This window comes from Vigna angularis, chromosome 3 (genome assembly GCF_016808095.1).
Source record: "Vigna angularis cultivar LongXiaoDou No.4 chromosome 3, ASM1680809v1, whole genome shotgun sequence".
In the NCBI taxonomy this organism is placed as follows: Eukaryota; Viridiplantae; Streptophyta; class Magnoliopsida; order Fabales; family Fabaceae; genus Vigna; species Vigna angularis.
In genome coordinates, this window is record NC_068972.1 from 8,650,478 (window position 1) to 8,675,267 (window position 24,790).

The 24,790-nt window shown below is 28.7% G+C and overlaps 3 protein-coding genes across 8 annotated transcripts; 2 read left to right on the forward strand and 1 right to left on the reverse strand.

Annotated features, from left to right (window-relative positions):
* The first annotated feature begins 5,711 nt into the window (after positions 1 to 5,711).
* LOC108326235 (probable alkaline/neutral invertase D) lies at positions 5,712 to 10,593 on the forward strand. 6 transcript variants are annotated; one of them, XM_017559608.2, is made up of 6 exons: positions 5,722 to 6,147; positions 6,351 to 6,449; positions 6,736 to 7,162; positions 8,067 to 8,498; positions 8,776 to 9,337; positions 9,991 to 10,593. In XM_017559608.2, exons 3-6 carry the CDS (start codon positions 6,785 to 6,787, stop codon positions 10,284 to 10,286), a joined length of 1,668 nt encoding a protein of 555 aa, XP_017415097.1. In that variant the 5' UTR covers positions 5,722 to 6,147; positions 6,351 to 6,449; positions 6,736 to 6,784; the 3' UTR covers positions 10,287 to 10,593. The 6 variants fall into 6 exon arrangements, with proteins under 6 accessions (XP_017415098.1, XP_017415102.1, XP_017415097.1 ...); XM_017559612.2 differs by having other exon boundaries at positions 5,867 to 6,147; positions 6,772 to 7,162; XM_017559609.2 differs by lacking the exon at positions 6,351 to 6,449 and having other exon boundaries at positions 5,712 to 5,860.
* A 7,074-nt stretch (positions 10,594 to 17,667) lies between these two features.
* LOC108325609 (putative glycine-rich cell wall structural protein 1) lies at positions 17,668 to 18,507 on the forward strand. Its single transcript, XM_017558702.2, has one exon. It carries the CDS (start codon positions 17,847 to 17,849, stop codon positions 18,309 to 18,311), a length of 465 nt encoding a protein of 154 aa, XP_017414191.1. The 5' UTR covers positions 17,668 to 17,846; the 3' UTR covers positions 18,312 to 18,507.
* Positions 18,508 to 22,334: 3,827 nt separating this feature from the next.
* LOC108326542 (glutamyl-tRNA(Gln) amidotransferase subunit C, chloroplastic/mitochondrial) lies at positions 22,335 to 24,762 on the reverse strand. The gene is made up of 5 exons (XM_017560103.2): positions 24,550 to 24,762; positions 24,417 to 24,457; positions 24,055 to 24,110; positions 22,737 to 22,785; positions 22,335 to 22,647 (listed from the first exon to the last, which is right to left on the reverse strand). Exons 1-5 carry the CDS (start codon positions 24,760 to 24,762, stop codon positions 22,572 to 22,574), a joined length of 435 nt encoding a protein of 144 aa, XP_017415592.1. The 3' UTR covers positions 22,335 to 22,571.
* Between the last annotated feature and the right edge of the window lie 28 nt (positions 24,763 to 24,790).

Here is a 24,790-nt window from a genome sequence, read left to right on the forward strand (position 1 = left end):
AATTTATGCATAAATTAAAATTGTTTCATAAAAATTTTATTCCAAGATATTATGGAAATTTCCTTGAATAAGAAAATCATTCTTGACAAATATAGTGTATTTTTATTAGTTTTAGACAAAGACATGCGTGTGAGTGTGTACTTGTGTGTGTGGGGACATGAGTATTTTCAAAAAATTTGTAAAAAAGTATTCACAATAAATTTTCACACAATGAAATTTAATGTAAAAAAAATATTATAACCATTTTTTTTTTGAGAAAAAAAATATAAAAACACCAGCTACTTCCTAATCTAAATTTTAAACTCGTAATTAATTTTGCGATTAATTTTAAATTTTAAATTATTTGAAAAGAAATTTTCCAAGTATATGTTTGTGTTTTTCTTCATAAAAAAATCTTAATATATATATATATATATATATATATATATATATATATATATATTTGTGTGTCTTTTTTATTTTATTTTCATATCATTTTAAAATGGAAAAGTAATTTATAATTTATTTATTTGTTTTATAAATAATAATACTTTAAAATAAGTTATGAAATTAGTATAATTAATAAATGAAAAAAATATTGTCTTGATAAAACATTTTTGTCTTATTGATTGTATAATTAATAAATTAAATAAAAAATTGATGAAAACAAAAGAATAAAATAATTTAAAGATATTTTTAATAAATTAACTCTGAAACTTTATTAGGTAAAATAATTCACCTAACTGTAATAATAAATTTTATATATAACATATAAAATAAATACTTGTCTAATAAGTTTCAGCAAGATATATTTAGGATAGTTTCATCTTAACCTTTTTCTCGTTTTTTCAGTATTTTTGACAAATTTAAAGATCAATAATCATCATTTATAATCACTTGAAAATAAAAAGTAGTAAACATTATTTTTTATTGTGTATGGTCATATTCGTGTAAATAAATTTGGAGTTAAATCATCCCAAAGTTTTAAGATTAATTTAAAGACTCTCTACTCTATTGAATTAGACATAACCAAAGTAGTAAATATTACACATAAATCCATCTTACACATAACAATATTAAATTAATACATTAACAAGAAACTTGTGTCTCACAAAGATTAAATATACACACAAAATAAAAAATAATTGTCTTTTATGAAACAATAGATTAGCAGCAGATGGAAAACGTGGTAAAAAAATAAAAAGATCTTGTTTACGTACTCAAAAGATTCGCGATATGCACTAGCAATTACATTTTTTATATTTTTTATATTAATAATAATGTGCCTGGAAGAATAAAACAATACTTTAGTCACTCAGAAACCATACGTAAGACAATCACGCGAATGATTTAGATAATTAAGTACCCTTCAATATATACGAAACACGTCTTATCAACTCATCTATCTAATTGTCCTTTTCAATCATAGTAAAAAAAAGTACAAATTTTCATCATTTTATTTTATGACTTATTTACATGATTTGAATTGAAATAACTTGCTTATGATTTTCATTCTTGACTTACAATATGCTTATGGACAAATTACATAATCAATGGTTCAAAGACAATATTTTCATGTCTCTATATATACATATTTGTTAAGAATTTGTCCCCACATTTATCTTCATTTTTGTGTTTCGATAGAACATTTTATAACTTCAATAAATTTGAAAATGTTAAATTTGAATGACTTTGAATGTTTTATTTTACCTAACTCAATCTCACAAAATCGACGGTCTGATAGCGAGTGAAATAGAAATACTCAAGAAACAAGAAACATTGCTAAGATAGGTTTTAATCATGGTTCTGATATCATGTTAGAAGTGAACTTTAAGTCTAACTCAACCCCACAAAACCAGTTTGTAAGGTGAGGTTTGCACCCTACTTATATATTATAATTTTGTCTTATTTTTAGTCGGTGTGACACTTCCAACATTCAATAAAAATGAAAAATAAAATCACTTCAAATTTTAAATTAAGAATAAAATAGAACATTGCAAATGGTGTAAAGTAAAGTATATATATACAGTGAAGTGAAGGTTATAAGAAGTAGACATTAAAACTTATTATACATTATATTAAAAAATTATTAGTGCATGGAATGTGATTACAGCTGTCAAAACGGATTACTCGACCTGGCCCACCACGGGTTGGTCACTTAGTGAGTCAACCCAACCCGACTCATTTATTAGCGAGCCAGAAAAATTCGAACCCGGTCTGACCCACCACTGGTTTGTGGATAAATGGGTTGGCTCACTGGCCCACTAAATTACAATTTTTTTAAAATAAAAAAAATTTACAAACTTTTTATAATTCAAATCTAAACAAATTTCACTCCCAACATGGTGTTTAATTAATTTTGAAAATAAATAATTTAAATAATTTTTTCAAGCAAAAAATAATGATAAATATTTTTTTATAAAATTAAAATTAAATTTTAATAAAATAAAATTAGACAGGTGAGTTGGTGGCCAACCCGACCTACCACGGGTTTAACCCGCATGAACCGGGTTTAAATGAACCGAGTTGAAATCTAACTCGCATAAAAAAAGTTCATTTTTCGAGCTGGATTGTCCCGTGGATTGTGACCCATTTTCACAACTGTAAACGTGACTATCATGATTATAATGTTTTGTTTATTAAATGTTAAAATGTAATTCGTCAAAATGAGTGACGGAAAAGACATTATTATTATTATTATTATTATTATTATTATTATTATTATTATTATTATTATTATATTTATAGCAATTGACTTTCAAAGTTTTTATGACTCAAATAATTATTAAAAGAAAGGACGAAGATAAAATCTTAAAAGAAATAGTTACGAAAAATTATATATATCTTTAAATATTAATATAGATATGAAAATGTTGGAGAAAGATTGTTGAAGGTAGGTTTAAGAGTGTGAGTAATGATTGTATTCCTATGTGAATCTTCACCAACCAGATTCTAATTTTTGCCTCCAACATCTTGGATATGTCAACCAGAGAATTTGGCTTTGCTCTTATTATTCAGTTGAGATATGGCATATTCTCGGTTTATACACTCAAACATTTACTATAATTGTTAAAGGCCTATTACATTATTCTCTCATAATAATTGAACATTTATAAGCTTATTAATTAAAAGAATATTTTAATTTATTGAATATATCATATATCCACTAGTGTAACAAAGTTCATAAACTACAATTATTTTCGGGCATATTCAACAGTTATAAAATTGTGGTATATTAAATCACAATAAAAAAAAATAAGTTTTTTAGACAATTATAAGTGTAGTCTAAAAGTCATCTATAAACTATAATTATTGAAATAATCGTAATTTAGTTATAAGTTATCATTTTTTAAATAATTGTAATCTCTTATCTTTTTAATTTTTTGTTTCATTTTTTTTCTGCTCCCTAATTAATTAATATATTAGAGCAAAGACTACACCAACTTACTCTCTAACATCAAACAAATTAAATTTCTACATACAATAAACTAATTATAAAAAAAAATATACTAAACAACATTATCAAACAATAAATAATCTAAATAATGAATAACAATTCAGATAATAAAATAATATTTTCATACAAAAAAATTTCAAACACGTTAAAATAGGGGAAGAGAGGAATATAAATTTGAAAATATATTTGAACAAAAATGTAAGTAACACCACAATAATAACACAACCATGCAAAAGAATAGCAACATACTGTGGCGCAAAAAACTAAATACGAACAAAAGTGTGCAGTTTGGGATAAGACGGGAGGAGAAAAACAAAGAAAGAAGAAATTGAGAAAAAAATGAGACCCATGAATGAAGGACATAAGTTGATACCAAACCAGAGTAAGAAAAAGTAGATGAAATGTTGCTGCCTAGTATTTGCATGTGGCAAAGTATAGTTCCAACAAAATTTGAATAGTTTATGTTTTGAAAGAAATTCTTGTTATACATTTGTGTAATTCGATCATGATAAAAATAAGTTGGAACGCGTGAGTCAATCCGGACCACTACGAATTCGGATTAGATTGGATGAAAAAAAAATATGAAATTTCAATATAAGTCAATTTTGAGCCTGATTTACTAAGAACTCGATTCATCCAAGTTAAGCTCATGACGAGTCGGTTGACTCACCAACCCACCTAATTATTACTTTGTGTTTTAATATTATTAGTCAACACTTTTTTTTATTGGATTGTATTTGGGATAAAAAGTATACTTCAAGAAAGTAAAATATTGTGGATTTATCCATTCAAGACTCTAATATTGATAAGTGAAATAAAAAATGATTAATGTTAGATACTTATTTGTTTTGTTTTTTATGCTTGTTTTTTTATTGTATTTGTAGTTTAAGATGATTTTGAATTATATTGTATTTTTTTCTACTTTGAATTGTCACGAAATTATTATCATTTTAGACTAAAATTTATTTAAATTTGAATTAGAAAAAATTGTTAATAACTTGTAATTAAGTGAATAAGTGAATCAACCCATTTAATGTAGTAACATGTGGTAGGTCTCATCAGATTCAAACTTTTTCAATTTGCTAATAAGTGAATTAGTTGAATTGGTTCAATGAGTGACCAACCTATTATGAAATAGACCGTAACTCGTTTTGATAATACTAATTTCGGCAAATAAGGAATTGTGTGTGCAATGATGTATAGACATATCTTTGGTTTTGTTAAAAATATTATTCTTTTGAAAATATTTTATTTTATCTCTCTAATCTTGTATATTTCATTATGTTGATCATTCCTTTAGGATAAACCGATGTGTAATAAGAATATACAAATATATTATTTGACTTATTTCACTTAAATCCAGATCTAATAACTTGCTTAAAAAATTATATAGATTAAGAAAAATAATTAATCCATTTGATATTTTCCAAATTTTTCACTTTTATATTGATTTTTAAATTCCTTTATCATTATTTAATTGCAACACAAATAATCATATATTTAATAAACATATAAAGACAAATAAATACTTCTTTAAAACTGAAAAATATGTTATATAGTGGTAATTAGAGGGAGTACTATTTAACAATAACATTTATTTCATATGAAAAATAATTCTTGATGTTTGAATTTTTCGAATTAATTTTCGATGGGGCTTTTAAAAATTTCCTTAATAAAAATTCTTAAATGTGTTATCTCTTTATCTTTTTTAATTATTAGTATTTATAAAAAAATGAATAATAATTAAAAGTAACCCCACATCACAGTATAAATTTTTAAACCTAAATTTGAAATACAATTCATGTATTAAATAGGTTTATTCATTTCAAATTTGTATAAATTAACTTAAATATTTTTAAAATTACTTATATAAGTATGCATATGTTAAAATATTAGTTCTTTTCATTTACATGACAGAAGGAGAGAAATATAATTTCGCGTAGGATTAAATAAAATTATTAATTAATAATCAGCCTCAATTATATATTTGATTTAATTAACTTAATATAACCTCGTGTAAACTTGTTTTGAATATTGTTTCAGCATCATGATGCACACCATCACACCTTAACATCCGAATTCCCATATCAAAGTCAATTTGTTTCCTCATTTATTTATTTTAGAAGAAGGAAAAGAGAAATTGAAGTTGAAATGTAGCTATCTCGGGAGAGAGAAAAATATCCCCAAATCCAACTACCTACCCAATTAATAAATTCCAAAATAATAAAATAATAAGCCATAAGAAAATATAAATACACATGCTACCATAAGATTCAACTCAATCTTCCCATTTCCAATTTTGAATTCACGGACAGAGGAAAGAGAAGGGAAGGAGTGGGAGAGATCTCAACGCGACAAACGGCATCGTTTCAGCCACGTGGACACTCCTTCTAAAACCCTTCGCCCTACCACCGGCTGCTTCCGGTAACGCTCTATCACGGAATCAAATTATTAGGAATAAAAAATAATTAAAAAGGGAAAAGAAAAACGGGGTAGGACGGTACGGTCCGTTGCTTCCCCTTACTCCGGGACTCGCTTTCTACCGTTCGTCCCCCTCTATAAATACCGCCTTTCCACCTACGTCTCATGTTTTCCTTTCTCTCTCTTCTTCACCATTCTCTTCTATCACCGTTTTCCGGCGAAGCCGCCGGCCAGTAACCGTCGTTTCTGCCGGGCAATATCTCTTCGCGGCGCCGTTCCCTCTGCCTCAGGTTTTCTCTTTGCTTCACATCTCAACGTCGTTGATATCCATTTCTTTCTCTCAGATCTGTCTCTTTTTTCTGTGCAACCACGAATTCCTCTCATTTCTAAGTCGCACCTTCTGAATTTATCTCTCGTGCCTGATTTATTTTTTGGGTTTACTGTCTTGTTTAAATCGTTTAATAATGGTGATTCCTCCGTTTTTTATTCCCAGGATCTTGATCTGTTACTTATATTTCTTTAATGCGCCACTTGTCTTTTCGTAAATGTGTTCGGCTTTTCGAAATTGATGATGCAATTGGTGGAGGTGAAGGTGATTTTTCGTGCTGCTGAATTTGTACTGAGATATTTTTTAAAATTTATTTTCTGGTTCTCTTCCTATTTCTGGATTTTAATCTTTACCGAGGGTTGATTATGTTATAGTTTTAATCAAAATGATTATTTTGATTGTGACTTGTGAACGTGCTTTGTGGTTCTGATTTCGTCATTCGCCATGTGTTTTTTATATATACACTTGGTTTTTTTCTGATTTGGTTGTAGGAATATCTTGGTTCGGTTTTTTCCTTTACCTTAGAACATATTTGTTTTTCTGGTTGTAGTGGTATCCGTTTCTGATACATTCGTTGGGTTATTAGAGAAGTTGAGAAAATGGACGGCCATTTGGGAATGAGGAAAATCAGCTCTCACTGCTCCATATCCGAGATGGATGACTTTGATCTCTCACGTCTGCTTGACAAACCAAGATTAAATATTGAGAGACAGAGATCATTTGATGAGAGGTCACTCAGTGAACTGTCCATTGGTCTTGCGAGAGCTGGCTTGGAAAATTATGACACTTATTCGCCTGGGGGAAGATCTGGCTTTAACACACCTGCTTCATCTACGCGGAATTCATTTGAGCCCCATCCCATGGTTGCTGATGCCTGGGAATCCCTGAGAAAATCTCTAGTCTATTTCAGAGGTCAACCGGTTGGCACAATTGCAGCTGTTGATCATCAATCAGAGGAAGTTCTAAACTATGACCAGGTGAATTCCTCAAACAATATGGAAATGTCATATTCCGTTCTTAGGGGTGTGTACTGATCTTTTTTAAATGTTCAAGCTATGGAAACTCATTTGTTATGAATTAAGTTGTCATTAACATACTTCTTTATTACTTTGATTTGAAAATAGAAATACTCCAGCACATTTGCGTGCAATGCATTTAATTTCAAACTACCAAAAGCCCTTTTTACTATTTACAAGTTTTCAGAGGCAATATGAACTTGAAACATCAAATAATTTTGTGGTTACCGCAAAATTTGTGAGACATCTGGTCTATGATAACGAAACATGATACCATATGTTTGGGCTATATTTATCAAAAAGCTTGAATGGAATGAATTTAATAGTACTGCAACATACAAAACAGATGCTCTATTGTATTTCCACTTAACTTTTAAGTTGAAAATATTTTGGAAGTCCCGACATTCCTTAAAATTTACAGAAATGAATGTTGTTGATGTTGAATGTTTGTTTGTGCCAGACAATTCATTTGTTTAACATGCACCCTAGCCCTACATTTTGGTAATGACAATGCTTCGATGAATGTTAATGAATAATCTTGCTTAGCAAAGGACCAAACTGACTTGATAAATCTTGTAGTTGCACACAGTTTGGACACCTAGTTCTCGACAGCCGTAATTTAATGTTCCTAGAGGTGTCATTTAGTTTTAGTAATTAGACTTATAGTTACTTTTTTTTGGCCTTATTAGTCTAAACATGCAAACCAATTCTTTTTTCCTTTGAATGGTTATTGATTAAGAGAAGAATCTGAGGTTTTTGTGTTAATAGTTACCCTCTCCCCATAATCCTAAAAGCAATTGTTATTGTCACACTGATGATAATCATCTAAGAATGGATATTTATTAATTAAATATTCTTTTTATAGGTTTTTGTTCGAGATTTTGTGCCCAGTGCCCTGGCCTTTTTGATGAATGGTGAACCAGATATAGTTAAGAACTTCTTGTTGAAGACACTACATCTTCAGGGGTGGGAAAAAAGGGTAGATCGATTTAAGCTTGGGGAAGGTGTGATGCCAGCTAGTTTCAAAGTCCTCCATGATCCCATTAGGAAAACAGATACGCTTATTGCAGATTTTGGTGAGAGTGCAATTGGAAGAGTTGCTCCAGTTGACTCTGGATTCTGGTGGATCATTTTGCTTCGTGCTTACACAAAGTCCACGGGAGATCTATCTCTGGCTGAATCATCATCTTGTCAAAAGGGAATGAAACTTATATTGACTCTATGCTTGTCAGAGGGGTTTGATACATTTCCAACTCTGCTCTGTGCTGATGGATGCTGCATGGTTGACCGAAGAATGGTAAGACATATTTTGTGGTTGTTTCTCATTATGTTAAGATAACTAATGTTGCTTCTCTTATCCTGCTTGTATAAGAATGGTATAGATGGGTAGTGTTGAATTCTTACACTGACAAATTTGTTTTTACACTGATAGGTTATCACATTTAAATTGTTCAATTTTTTCTGTAGTTTACTTTCAATTCCCTTTAGTTAAGATTCATTCGTATTTGGTTGATTTTGAAGAACTATCATTCTGTATTCATTGTTTCTTGTTCTTCCTTTCTCTTTTCTTGCAGGGTATTTATGGTTATCCTATAGAGATACAGGCACTTTTCTTTATGGCATTGAGATCTGCTTTGTCAATGCTGAAACAGGATGATGCCGAAGGGAAAGAATGTGTAGAGCGTATTGTGAAACGATTGCACGCACTAAGTTATCACATGAGAAGTTACTTTTGGCTTGACTTCCAACAACTAAATGACATTTATCGGTATAAGACTGAAGAGTACTCACATACTGCAGTAAATAAGTTTAATGTTATTCCTGATTCCATCCCAGATTGGGTATTTGAGTTTATGCCAACTCGTGGGGGCTACTTTATAGGAAATGTCAGTCCAGCTAGGATGGATTTTCGATGGTTTGCTTTAGGCAATTGTGTTGCAATTTTATCTTCTCTGGCAACTCCAGAGCAATCAATGGCTATCATGGATCTTATTGAAGCTCGTTGGGATGAGTTAGTTGGAGAAATGCCCTTAAAAATATCTTATCCAGCAATAGAGAGCCACGAATGGCGAATTGTTACTGGCTGTGATCCCAAAAATACCAGATGGAGTTACCATAACGGAGGATCTTGGCCAGGTTCTTGTTTTCTTCTTATTTATTCAAACTTCATAATGCATTTAACATGGGGTTTGGTAGCGGTTATACTTCTGACATACATGCCAATTAATTGGGTAACCTCACTAGGTGTCCTTAGGCATCGACTAAGATTTTGCCACAAGTACCATGGGTTTCAAAAATCTATACTCTCAGAGCTTAGGAGATATATTTTCAAACTGATATACATGCACCTTTTGTGTCTTTGTGTTGCCATATTCAGTTACGATGATAATATGTCTGTCACTAACAACAGAAAAGCAGGATGTGTGGAACACTCTTTTGTTTGAATCATGGTAACTTTACAAATGTGTTGGTGCTCATTAATTTGAGCTTTTGAAAAAGAGAGATTTAATGATGCATAGAAGTTGATTTATTTTTGTAGGGATTTCATGAAAAGCAATTTTTTTAGTTAAAATAAAAAAAGAAGATAAGAAGTAATGTAACTACACTATTTTTCCGAAGAAATCATTCTTAATAGCTTCTGAAATATGTTCTTTTAGATATTTTTTTCTAAAGATTGATCATATTCTTAATTGTTTTTTTTTTTAGAAATAAGTTGTTATAAACTTGATTGAGGTATTCTTTTTTTTTTTTTGACTATTTACTTTGCTATGTCTGTGGCTCGAGTGCAGTGCTCCTGTGGTTAGTAACAGCTGCTTGCATCAAAACGGGGAGACCGCAGATAGCAAGACGTGCAATTGAGCTTGCAGAGAGTCGTTTACTGAAGGATGGGTGGCCTGAATATTACGACGGTAAACTTGGAAGATATATTGGGAAACAGGCAAGAAAATACCAAACATGGTCTATCGCAGGTTATCTGGTGGCAAAGATGATGCTGGAGGACCCGTCTCACTTGGGGATGATTTCCCTTGAAGAAGACAAACAAATGAAACCGGTTATTAAAAGATCGTCTTCGTGGACTTGCTAAAACACTTCAGGTGATAGATAAATAGTATAAAAAACGAATAGAGAAAAGCTTAGAAGATGAGATTGTTGTTTCAATTAACGGCACTATTCTTGGTGATTCCCTTCCTCGTAGGCTTGATTAAAAGTTTGGCTTGTGTAAAATGGCTGTTGCTGAGACTGGCATCATGCTCTTCCCAAATAAGTAAAAAGACCCTTTCACTTCATGTTTGCTAAGTTCAATGCTACCGTCCCACATGTTGCCTGGGATTTTATTAGTAAGATAAGAAAAAGTATCAAACATTCTTCATTATATTAATGTCTTTCCCTCACAGTTGTCAATAATGCTCCTTTCAAAAAGGGCCTAGAACAAAAAGTATTAGCTTTTCTTTATGGAACTTTAGGTCTACCTTCTCATTGCTAAGAAATATGGTAAATTATGATTGTTTTTTCCAATTTTTGTGTATATGATGCACTTTCCATTATATATATATTTTTTGTTTTCATTTGGTTTAGCAGCCTTTTTTATTATTATTGTTTTGCCATTTATGGGGCCGAACAAATTTTGCTTTGTAACATTTAACATGAAGCAAGTTTAATGTATTTTTTAAGGAAGTAGGTTTATTGTTAGGCAAACAAATCACTTTTGTAGTTTATTGAAGTGTCAAGCAATTTAACTAGTTTAAAAAGCATGGAAATTTAAACTGAAAATTTTAGAAACTGGTATAATTATGTTTTTGGATCTAATGTTGTAAACTCAATCAACATATGATATTTAAAAAAAAAATCGTACAATTTCGTATTTTATGGTTTTATGCGAATCCCGATTAATATTTTTGGGTCTTTTTTTTTTTAATTGCATATATTTTTCTTTAGTTTCGTAAATGTTTGTAAGCTCAGTTTACTATTTCTGTTATCTTTTTTTTAATTGCATATTTTTTTCTTTAATTTCTTAAATGTTTGTAAGTTCCGATTTCGATTTTTGTTATCTTTTGTTAAGCCCTGGAATGGTGACGAGGGATGCGCATGGAGGAAAAGAAAGATAAAGGACAAAAAATGTTTTAAACTCCTTATGGAGGTGCAGGAAGAAAATACGAAGGGCTCTTCCATAGTTTTATTTTTAATTTTTTTACATTTTTTGTTTTCAATTTGTACAATTATTATTTTTTAATTAATTATATAATCTTAAAACTTTTTAAATTGTTTTCGCTACCAATGTTTTCTCCATCTCCATTTTCTCATTGGAGTGTATTTTCTTCCTAAATAGACATTTCACAACCTATAATGCATTTTTTATTTTTGTATTTCATATTATATACATTTGAAATATACATGTTATATTATAAATTATGTAATTCAAAAATATAAAATAAAAATATATTTTGAGTCATATAATACCAAATATAAATTTTATATTTTAAATATTTTATATGGAACATTTTTTTTTTGTTATTTTGTACTGAGTGTTACACAATTTGAAATAGAAAATTTATATTCTGAAATGTTATTTTTGTGTTCCAAAATCTATAATGCAAAATACAGTTTTGTATCCAGGATTTATATTCTGGGACATTTCCATATTCCAAAACTCAAAATTATAAGAGGGTAAAGTTAGAATTTTCAAATGTACAGATGTGCAGGAATAAATTATGAAGGTGCATGAAGAAGCGCCCTTTAAGGAGATGTAGGTAGAGATACTGGATGCCCAACACAGCTTTGCTTTAATCTCCTAAATTTTTTTTGTAGTTATAAATGGTATTTTAAGAAATTAATAATTACTGAATAAATGAACTTATGTTATTCTAATCAGATTTTAAAACTATTAATTTTTTTATAAATAATGTTCATAAGCATTATTATCCCATTATGAATTTTAATTTTATCTTAATAAATATCTTAACTAATCATTTAAAAAATTTAATATTAAAGCTTTAAAGTACAAATATAAGCTTTTAGTAGATAAAATAATGGCGGGTTACGTTCCAAACACACTTAAAAATAGTTAGAATTATATATATATATATATATATATATATATATATATATATATATATATATATATATATATATATATATATATATAAAAGATGAACAAAGTTTTTTTCCTATAATAGATTAAGAATATTTAAGTATTATATTAAAGGTGAAATAGTGTAAGATTTTTTTTTAGGTATAATATCATGAGTAAAGTAGTATAGGATTTTTGATTACTCAACTTGTGTCTAGATTAAGATTAATCTTGATGATTAAGGTTTTAACCTAATTTGGTGGACAAAGCAAAAAGGGAGGCATCCTACCTTAGGAGAAGTGGTTATGTGTCATAGTTATAGTCGGAAAACTTTTGCAAGAATAGTGATCACATAACACTGTAGGAGTGGTTACATGACACATTAGGAAGACATCTCACATGACATCTCCTCTTTTAATAAGATGAATTTTTTTTCGGATTTGCATCAAGGTAATATTTTTAGGGTTTTGTATTTTTACATTTTGGAGACACCTTCTCTTATAAATAGAAGTGTCCCTTCCATTGTAAAACCACTTTGAGAATTATAATGTTACGTTGTCAAAATGTTTGTACAACCGTATCTTATTTTCTTAACTCAATGCCAAAACATTTCATGTGGTCTCTTCTAGGCACCTTTCTCTAAAGTTAGTATTACATCTCAAGAGAACCATCAAACACCTTCATCCCACCATAAACACACTAAAATTAAGACATATCTTATCATTCTCTATCAACTTTTGTGTCATTATCTATCATACTTATTTTTTTACTTTCACCTAACTTAGATCGAGAAAGAGACGATTTGGAAAACAAAAAATATTTTTTGATGAACTAAATTAAGTTTATACACATGTTAAAAGAATAATATAATATATTTATAAAATAAGTTATTAGTAAACCACTTTTAATTTATTTAACTTTTGTAAACTTACTTGGAAAATCTTATCTAAACGTAATTTTATGGATGTAAATTTTCCATCTAACAAGCATTTGATATTTTGAGTTATTAAGACTGGACCATTGACAAAGGTTCATTAAAGACAAACTAATTAAAATCTCCAACTTTTTAGCAACCTCCTTAAAGTTGTATTGAATCTTTTGATTTAAATTTCGGGAATCTCGAGTTTCAAACCTAGAAAACGACTAACACATGTTTGTTTAATTCAATTGTAAGAAGATGATAATCATCCAACTAAAAATTTAGGAATATTATACAAATAGTTTAGTGCTCCATTATTCTAGGGTTCAAGAACAAACGTAAACGGGCTATGAATTCATTTTCCGTTTTCCTTTTGACATCGGAAAATTACACATGAATTATATTTTTAATTAAATATTAATTTATCATGAATCTAAGACTAATCTTTAGAGATATTTTAGTATCATCATTTTTTTTCTCACTTTAATTCCACCTTCAACATTTCCACGAAATAAACCAATACATTCCCATACTCCACAATCCACATATGTTGTGAAACATGGGCAAGTGCCACAAATGTGCCAACTATCACCGGCAAGGCTCTTCTGTATCCCATCCAACACTATAGTATGTTTAATTTCCAAGAAAGAAATAAAAAATACTTTCAAATAAAATGAATATATAACAATGGAAAAATACACTTTCGAAATAATACACCTTAATATAAAATTAGAAAATAATTTTTTATTTCTTAATTTGTGAAGAATCTTTTCCAAATTTCTAAAAAATAGTAGTTATGAATTATGTTACAATTTCTATTGATAATACATAACCAATTTTCATTAATTATTTTGTCAAAATCAGCAAGTAGTGAAAAAAAAAATTGAAGACAATTTCCGAAGTAACGTCCCCTTAGAAAATATCTTGTACTGGCGCACGTGGTTTGGGCCATTGTCTCTATCTGGGTCCACTTGGGGAGTGGATTGAAGAATCTTGCAACTGGCATAAGTAAGTTGTTGCACTTAGCAGTGGAAATGGGCCCAAGGAGACCTAAAAGTCAAAGAGTGTTTCATCCTACACCTCCAAGATCTCATCCTTGCACCTCCAAAAATTTCCACTTTTAACCTTCTGACATCTCATCATTATCCTACACCTTTAATTTTATAAAAATATTTATTTTTAATTTTAATAAATATATTTTTATTTTATTTTCTTTTTCTTGTTAAAAAGACTCTACACCACCTTAACAATAATTAAATTTAAAATTCTAATATTATTTAATATAATTTTATATTTTAATAATTATTAAAATATAATTTATATTATAATAATAGTTATATTAAAAATATAAAAATAAAATAACTAAAATAAAAATAACAACAAAAAAGTAAAATTATATTAAATAAAATGTTTAATATATTCAAATACATTAAATTATATTAATATATTAAATTAAATAATTATTAAAATTTAAATAATAAACAAAATTTTAAAACAATTATTTATCAAATAACAAATAAAATTATATTAAATAAAATATTTAAATATACTAAATTATATTAAAATATTAAATTAAATTAAATAATTATTAAAATTTATATATAAAATAAAATTTTAAAAATCATTCTTTATCGAATATGGATATCCGATTCATAACTTATCGGATATCTATATCCGATTAACAAATTTTTCAAAATTTTGTTTTTCTTAAATTTTAATAATTATTAAATTTAATTTAATATTTTCATATAATTTAATATATTTAAATATATTAAATATAATTTTAAGTATTATTTTTTATTTTTATTTTTATTTTTATTTTAGTTATTATTTTTCAATTTTCTTAATAAAACTATTTTAAAAATATAAATTATATTTTATTAATTATTAAAATAAAAAAATATAATAAGTAATATTATAATTTTTATTTAAGTTTAATATTTATTAAATTTTAAATAAAAAGCAAAAGTATTAACATATTTTTATAGATTTTGATATATAAATAAGTTTTTTAAAATTTTCATTTTTATTTAAAATTTAATAATTATTTAATTTATTTTAATATTTTACTATAATTTAATATATTTGAATATATTAAATCAAATTTATTATTATTATTATTTATTATTATTATTATTATTATTTTTATTTTATTTTTATGTTTTTAATATAACTATTATTATAATATAAATTATATTTTAATAATTATTAAAATACAAAATTATTTTAAATAATATTTAAATTTTAAATTAAATTAAATTAAATTATTGTTAAGATAATGAATATTGTTTTTAATAAAAAAAAGAAAATGGAAAAATATTTATTAAAGTTAAAAATAAAGTTTTGAAAAAGTTGGAGGTGCAGAATGAGATGTCAGAAGGTTAAAAGTGGAATTTTTGAAGGTGCAGAATGAGATCTTGGAGGTATAGGATGAAACACTCCAAAGTCAAAACATGGATCAACTTGTTAAAGTGGGCCTGTATAAGAAAAGTAGCCCAACTTTGTCGCTCACATGCTTCCATGTGACCAACAGGCACTCACTCAATTAAAAAATATTAAAAAATATTAAAAAATAAACACGACAGTGTGTATACCGAACATACAACAACGAGAATTGGGTCTAGTCTTGAGTTACAAGTTATAAAGAAACTCATGAAATTTTTCATTTTCATCTATTTAACAAGTATATTTTTCAGATATTGAAGCTTTTAAATTAATCTTATATTTATACATCATGCTAATACAACTGAATAAATTATATATGTATATAGTCGCACAATATTTTTGAATTAAAAACCAAAATACATTAATGAATTTTGAAGTGACTTACATCCTCTAAAACATGATTTAGTCGAATGTAACATAGATGTTGGAAAATATATGATGAATTAGGCTAATAAAGAGGGACATGGTTGCGTAAGCAGAGGCAGATATTTACGAGACAGAAGTAATGGGTGGAACACGTCTATAAGGGTATCCCCACAACTCCACCCAGAAACAAATCTAAACTGTCTATAACGAGAGATATTTAGCACATCATGCCCTATATGTAAAGGATAACATCCCTCCAACCCAATCTGAGAAGATCACAAGAATTCACTTAACAAATAAAGGAAGAAAGCAACACTCTCATTTTAAGCTATAAAAAAGTTTCAGGGGTCAAAGCTATTTCAAATCACCTTTTTTCTTTTTGATAAGGATGTCTTTGTTTTTCGATCAAAATACTTCTTAACCAAACTCTTTTCAATCTCACAAAATTAAAAAATGTTATTTAGACAATTTAGATATAAAAAAAATGATATAACATGATTAAATTTGTCCATAATATAAGTATAAAAGTAAGTATCCGATTGATATTAGATCATCCATACTAAATCTATTAACCAACTCCTTTAAAATTGAGTTAATTTAGGTTTGATTAACTCATATTTGACTCAATCGTAAATAGAACTCAACTCAATATGATTGAATTGAATCAGGTTAAATCATTGAGCAACCTAACCTAATAAATACTCTTATATTAAACTTAAATCCTTAAAGTAGATCAAATACTTAAAATTTCACATAATACAAAAATTAATCCATAAAAGATGGCTTGTGGAAAGCATATATTTGGTTTATTAATTAATATGTTCACAAATATAAACAAAAAAAAAGTATCTCTCTCTCTCTCTCACACACACATCTAATTTTTTTATCGAGAAAATCTTAAAAATAGTGTCCCACAACATCTTTGTCTAATAGAGAAAATAAGTTAACAAAGTAATTTAAAAAAATTGTATTGACAGCATGATTGTGTGATGTTTGAAATGGTTAGAGTAAAGTTGGAAGCGATAGAGATTTGGCAATGATCCCATAGGTCCACTAAATACTGGTTCACTTGAGCAATGTCACAGGAGAGGTTAGTCATGACTTAGCTTATCTAAAACATTTTCAAAATGAAAAGCCTATAAAAAGAAGTTTACCCAAGTGACCAAACATAAGTATTTGGAATGACAATCTTCACTTCATTAGGTCCAATTCAACTCAATTTATCCAAAAATTTGAAACAGAGGAGAAAGATGGTTTTGGTAACTATCTAAAAACCATATACCAGAAGCAGAATAGAGAGGGAAAAGGTTGAAAAAGATGTCGCAGGTTTTCCGATATATGACACTAATGGTAGCGTGACAACTTGTATTTAGAATCATCAATTACCGGAAAGTCGGTGGTGGAAATCACCTCATGTTTCTCCTTTCCAACCACTCATATCTTTCATTCTCGAACACAATTAGTTTTGACACTCTATATTATTATTACTGTAATATTCAGATAAACGAAAAAAAGTAGTTATCTCTTTGAATAAAAAATGAAAAGCAAGTAAAAAGAAAAAGTGGAAGAATGCACTAAGTGAAGATCACGGGTTGTGAGTCTTGTGAGTCATATCTCATTTAAGATCATCAACATCATCATCTTCTTGCAAACCATTATATAAGCACTTTCATGCACAATGCATTCCTTCGTCAAACCTCACAAGAATCACATTCCCTCACTCTTTCTCTACCCTAACATCACTTCTTCTTGAAAACAGTTCTAAGGTAGGTGTCAGAGAAAAAGAGAGTCCACCAAAAAAAAAAAAACTTCTCATAATCACCATATAAAACACCACCACCACAAAAATGTTAAAGCACAATCACAGTCTCAAGCACTTTCTTCTCTTTCTTTTCTTCTTCGTCACTTCCACCACAGCAGCAACCGGCGGAAGGAAGCTCCTTTTCGACATGTCAAGCGGCGGTGCACCGTCCTCCGGAAACCCCACAGGGGGCACTGGTTCTGGCCGTGGTGCAAACTGGGAATACAGCTGGGGATGGGGCTCCGCACCCGGCACCGGCTATGGGTTTGGATCAGGTTCGGGTCGTTCTCCCACTGGTTTTGCCAGAGGATATGGATATGGATATGGATCCGGTTCTGGGTCTGGCTCCGGATATGGATATGGCTGGGGTAGTGGTGGTGCTCGTGGCGGTGGTTATGGGTCTGGAAATGGTTCGGGGAACTCTGGTGGCGGTGGCTACGGTGGAGGAAATGGTGGTGGTGATAATAATCGGATTCCATCGGCATCTAAGAGCAAAAGCAACCATGGGTAAATTATTGTAACATGGAGCTATATATATAAAGATATATAGCTAGCTATGTGATAGAGTGATATTATAACATTACTATATCTATAATTACTATGTTATATATGAAAAGAAAAATGAATGGTGGAAGGTTAAGAGGTTCTGAGTGTAGAATTTTAAGATGCAAAACTTTTTTATAAATAAAATGGTTTATTTTCTTACACATGAATTGCTTAATGTTTTGTTGTTTGTAATTACAAGAAATTAAACTGCATGATGCATGTTACACAGAATAGCTTTATATTTACATTTGTTTGTTGTCATTTTCCATTTATTGTCATGAACTGTTCATGATTTCTAAAATTTATCCATCAGTACTAAATACTTAGTTAGTGTATATAATCAATATTAAATCTGATATTCGATTGTACATATATCATGATAAACTGAACTTAAGCCACCAAATGAATAAACAGATTAAGTAAATAATGATGGAAATTGGATCTAACCAGTCACCAGATGATAAATAAAACATTTGATCTTTTGTTGGAAAAAATGTTCAAATAATAAGATGTGTTTGATTATTTCCCCCAGCAAAATCATTTCTTATAAAATGTAAGAGTACAACGAACTTAATGAGCAAACTTTTGTTGATAAAACAAACATAAGCATTACAATTGAAACACTAGAGTAGGAGTGTGCTGGGTTTAAACCTTATTAGTGTTAAACATAAAAATGGACTAAATTTGCATTTGATCAATAATTTATCATATCTTCGCTGTTATGTTTAAAGTTTGTGAGAAGTTATATTCAAAATTTACTGTAATCTTTCTAAAAAAAAATCTTAAATATAGTTTTAATCTTGATAAGATTAGGAGGTTTTGATTTTGGTTCCTACTAAAAACAATCATTTAATTTTTATCCTTAAAAAAAAATACTCTTTTTACTCTTCTAAAATATGAGATTTTTTATTTTAGTCCTAATTAAAAATTTTAAATATTTATATTTTGTCTTTTAGTGTTCGTGTAAAAGAAAACAATATTTCTTTTAGAGATCTTAATAATACTTTTGAAATAAGACAAGTTAAAATTATATCATATATGCCATTTAGAATAATTGTTTAATATATAAGTGATTATAAACTTCTTCCTTTTTACATGTATTTTCATATATGAGTAAAAAAAAATCATTAGATACAAACTCATTTAAAAGTAAAAAATAATCAGTCTCTAAATTAAGTCAAATACTAATTTATAAATTAAAATTTATTTATATTAAACATAGTATTTATTTTAAAAAAATTAATTTGTAAACAAGAATTTAAATTAATCTTAACATTTATTATCAAAAATTTAAATATTTATTATTTTATATTCCAAATTAGTCTCTAATTCATAATATAATTATAATAAGTAACTAAAACTTAAATAATTAGAAACTAATTTAAATTTTGATTCACAAATTTTATTAATAACAAAGATTATTTTAGATATATATAAATTTTAGTTTATAAAATAATGTTTAACTTAGTTAATACAATGATCAATATTTTTTATCTCTAAATTAATTATTATTGAATATTTACGGTATGTACTGTTAAATAATATCATACATAATTTTATTGCAATTTCGTTAAAATATTCTACATTTAGATAAATCCAGTTATAGCCTTTACTAAATTTCTGAAACAATAAATTTTGTACACATGTTGTCCCTTTCGATCATGGCATAGTGGTTTTTAGAAAGCACACGATGTCATAGGTTTAGGTTTGGCGTTTTTTCTGTAACATAAAAAGACAGATCGAATTGGCTGAAAAACAAATCATGATTGTTTCTCCTTGATCTTAGCGATCATGGCAATCACTTTCAACACACACACACACACACACACACACACACACACACACATATATATATATATATATATATATATATATATATATATATATATATATATATATATATATATATAAAAGTAAGTCAAGGAACTGTAACTTTTAAATCTTAAATGGTCATGAATAATTTTTAGCCATATATCTTTCCACTAACTCCCCACTAAGTTATTGCCAAACAAATCTATGTTCTCATATCCATTTTATCATTACCAACATACACCTAATTTGCCGTTAAAGCCATTACATATAATAATACACATAATCTATTTCTTTAAATATATTCTAAAGATAAAAACAAAAACTTTAGAGATGTAAATGTTCATTAATATATCTTTATTTGAAAGATGCATTATGGATGATTGTGTCTTTGTGTGGGAAAAATGAGATGTTAAAGGTATAAATGATGGTTAAAAATTGTTTATGTCTGCATACTTTTATTTGGGCAACAGATGATATATGTGATTGTGAATTTTTTTTAATTAAAAGTGATTTCATCTCTTCCACTTATGTGATCTTTTATGAGAAACAACTTCAAAAGAAAACATAAAACTCTATTTTTTTTATTATTTTATTAAAAATACTTTTTTTATATATAAAAAAACAAGTTTTAGCTAATAGATGCAAAAGTCTTGGTATCAACATCCATTAAAAGATAAGATTTAGATTGAGATTTCTTGGAATTTTTGTCATCATTACAGATAAGTCTCTAATAGAAATTGACACCATCACCAATTAGTGCTGACATTAACATCACTTCTTACTCCAAAAATCATTTTATAGACAGATAAATACAAATACTGTTAATTTAGTTTTTATACTTAACTGTACTTTCTGAAACATTATTAAGTTGAAGACACACTTTTAGTTTAATTGATAGTCATAAAAAAAAGTTCAATAGTTCATTAGCAAAGCTTGAGCCATCAATTATTATTAAAAAGAAATGCAGTAAGTAAAATTAATAGTGAGTTATGAAATAAACTTTAATGAAATGTTAAGTCTTATTTGTTGGAGTGAGAGCCATCATTGTGATTGAAGAAGATGGTTCAATAGCACTATAGTAAGTGATGGAAAACTTTGTAACACAGAAATGCACTACAAATATCTGCAGTCACTAGAGTCCTTCTCAAGCATGAAGATTATATTGGAGCAGCCATTTATGTTTCTTTGAACCTAATGCTTACAAAAAGCAGTACGAAAGGTACTTTCTCTTCCAAAGAGATGATCACAAAATATTGTAAGGGAAGAAAAAAGAGAGCAAAATTTATATTTCAAAATTACAGAGCCAGTGAAGATTAGTAAAGAATATGTTTCAGGGATACCTTTTTTCTTTCAAACATATTCAAATTCATTATTATTATTTTTTTTTATATTTCAAATGTTTATAAACATCCTATGTATTATATCATGTTTTCGTCCCAAACACTTTTCATTTTATATACTACTTTATTTTGTATTTCTCATTTAATTGAAATTCATTAAAAATCATCATCTGGGTTTTACATTTTCTTGATCCTAAATGTATTTAAAAATATTCTCCAGATGCTAAATTTAGTCAATACATTAAGTAATAATTAAATAAATAAGTCTTTAGTTTGATGATAGTGGTTTAATTTCTTTAACTAAAGTATTGTGTTTGGGTATTGTAAACAAAAAAACCTAATTCAAAAGAAAAAGTAAAAGTGATTAGTTACGTTTTCTAACACAAATTAATCATTCACCAAAAAAAAGTAACAATAATAATGTAAGGCCTGGTTTATGGTATTTTTCTTTATTCATGTCAATTTTTTAGGCAATTAGTCTTCTAAATATTTGAATGATAATGTGATGCCTTTGGTAGAAAATGAGTGTTAGTTATTTATTTATTAAATAATTTGCGCTGTGTATCATAATAGTTTAAAAGCTTTATAACATATAACTTTTTTATTTTGTAATAGCTTACCATTTTTATGTATCATTGTTTGAATTATAATAGTGATAATGTTTGGACACAAGAAGCAATGATAAAACATATGTTGAATAGACCGAGTGCTAGGCGTAGAGATGCATTTTCTTGGAGATGTTTATCAAATGCTTTATCTCCAGCTATTTATTGCTATAAACATGTTATATCTTGTTTTGTTTTGAAAACCCACATGTATGAGGAATTATATTTGTACATGAATGAAAATGTATATTAGTATACATGTAGGTATGGATGAGTATATTCATTGTAGTCACATGACTATGACTTAAACTCAGTGCAGGTGCAGAGTTCACAAGCCGAACTAAATTCCCTCAAAAAATCCAAAAGAAGAGTTGGGTCAAATAAGAAACCAAGAGATTTAAAGTACATCAAAAGCAATTTTAATGTGTTCTTCCTTATACCAAATAACTCATGTAAGCAATTTTAACTTTAGTCCATGCTTAAGACCCTCGGAACTTTAATATAAGGCTCTTCATAGCTCGGCACAGAAGCGATCATGGCGTCCCTGTCAAGCACACACACCATGTTAGCACCGTTATTTTTTCCAGTTATGTCCAATTGACATGTACTGAATAAGAACAACAACCCACTCACCTATTGTCAAATGTTTCAGGAGCATTATCACGCAAATTGTTTTCAGTTTCTACAGATAACACAAAAAGAGTTAGCAATAAAAAATGTGAAGTCAAACCAATGACCAACGATGCTTTCTGCCAGTCATGTAAAAGAACCAATGAACATAAAAAGGTGTAGAAAACACATTAACTGAAAATAACTTTAACATGTCAACTGATATAGCGTTTTCCTCCTGGTTGTTCATGAAAAGTTATAGACAAAAGATAACCACCCCAGGCAATTAGCACAATTATTTAAACAGATTGGCATGACCAAGTTGAAGTTTAAGAAAGCAATGACTAGAAAGTGGATAATATGTTCATTTGCCAAGGTATTGATTAGCTTTGGTACAAGGTAGCAATATCCCTGTCTCATTCATTCCAGTCTCATACTTTAAGAGATGTCAATCAGGTCACTGATACTTTTGCCAGGTATTTAGCTTAATAGGATTAATAGTTTTTATACTGTTCCATCTTTTGCCTGTTAGAGATTTTAGTTGAGGTATCTTGCATCTCATACTCATGTGGGTTTTAATGTGAATTTTCTTTTGGGGTGTTTAACCTCTGTTTCCCACAAAAATATCACCGTCATTTCCCAGTGACTAGTTACTAAGGCGGCGTACCAATATAGTGCAACAATATATATATATATATATATATATATATATATATATATATATATATATATATATATATATATATATATATATATGTATAAAAAGGGAGAGATATTAACTAAAATGGATCAGAAATTAGTTCCTGGCATTCAATCTAGCATACCCAGGTTCTCAACCCCAAGAAAAAGACACCAAGCTTGTGTTTGAATTTTTGCTTGCTCACATTGAACCAATGTTGTTAAATGGCAGTGCCAAGATCTCCATGCAGGGTGGATTTTTGCCAATCACCATATTCATTTTGTAAATGGCGATGCAATAGGCTGCAATGGCATGCTTACATGGCAGAATTTTAGCTCTTCACCATCCGCCATTGATAACATTGGATTGAACGCCATATTCAGTTTGAGAGTGGGGTTAATGTTTAATGTGCCTTTGGAAACGGCATTGGCATCAAACTAAAACACTCTAACAATGCATTCTCTACTGAAAGAATGTATTGCAATCACAATTTACAACCCTCCCAAATCCACAACGAAAAAAGAAGATGAAAGAATTTGCCTTATGCATTTCGAAACATTTTTTGGCATCAAGGTATGGTGCAATCAAATTACAGAAAATCCAGAGTAAGGATATGAAATCATGGATAGATGATGAAAGCAATGATAAGTATTCACAAAGAACCTGCTCTGATGGAGGGTTCAACGTTTTCAAGATCAACTCCCTGTAGCTGTCCAAACCTGCCACACAATACAAGTCAATCCAAATTCAAAAGTTTTGTTCACTGCAAGCATAATCTCCACAAATACAACCAAAACTCCAGTAAGAAACAAACAGCTAGTCCTCAAAAACCAACTAAAAAGCCTCCAGAATCCAAATTTCAGGTTAGCAACACACTCCGTATCTCATTCTTCTTAACTATCAGTGTTATTCCATATTATCAATCAAAATTTATTAATAACCATGAAATTACTAACGAATCTCCTTAATATGAAGTGAAATATATATGATTAAATAGTGTTACAAAATAGAGAGTTTTGACTTACCAGTCTATAACTTGTTGAATTTTGGGGGCAATTTCTTCAACCTGCAATAACATTTTTTTTAACATTTGAAATTCAGATAGAAAGTGTATTTACAGTTAGAAAGGAAATGAAATAACATAAAACAAAGTAAAACCTCAGTTGGGGTAAGTGAAATTTGAGCAGTTTTTGCCAAACGAGGCAAATCCGGAGGCGGAAGAGAGGAACAAGTGGTGGTTGAAGAGAAGCTCTGAAACTTGAACAACTTCCAGTGGTGGACGCTAACCGTTACTGCTGGGAAGAAACTTCTTCGATGCCACACTGCATTTGCAGTTAACGAAGCTCCTCTCAAAAACCCTCTGCTACTCATCTTCCTCACACCGCAATTTTCCTATTAT

Excerpts from the sequence above, each read along its gene's own strand:
- LOC108325609 (XM_017558702.2), top strand. The coding sequence starts at position 17,847 with ATGTTAAAGCACAATCACAGTCTCAAGCACTTTCTTCTCTTTCTTTTC.
- LOC108326235 (XM_017559609.2), top strand. The coding sequence starts at position 6,785 with ATGGACGGCCATTTGGGAATGAGGAAAATCAGCTCTCACTGCTCCATA. Across the intron at positions 7,163-8,066 it reads AAGTTCTAAACTATGACCAG|GTTTTTGTTCGAGATTTTGT; the intron begins GTGAATTCCTCA and ends TTCTTTTTATAG. Across the intron at positions 9,338-9,990 it reads TAACGGAGGATCTTGGCCAG|TGCTCCTGTGGTTAGTAACA; the intron begins GTTCTTGTTTTC and ends GCTCGAGTGCAG.
- LOC108326542 (XM_017560103.2), bottom strand. The coding sequence starts at position 24,762 with ATGAGTAGCAGAGGGTTTTTGAGAGGAGCTTCGTTAACTGCAAATGCA. Across the intron at positions 24,458-24,549 it reads TTTCACTTACCCCAACTGAG|GTTGAAGAAATTGCCCCCAA; the intron begins GTTTTACTTTGT and ends ATGTTATTGCAG. Across the intron at positions 24,111-24,416 it reads ATTCAACAAGTTATAGACTG|GTTTGGACAGCTACAGGGAG; the intron begins GTAAGTCAAAAC and ends ATTGTGTGGCAG.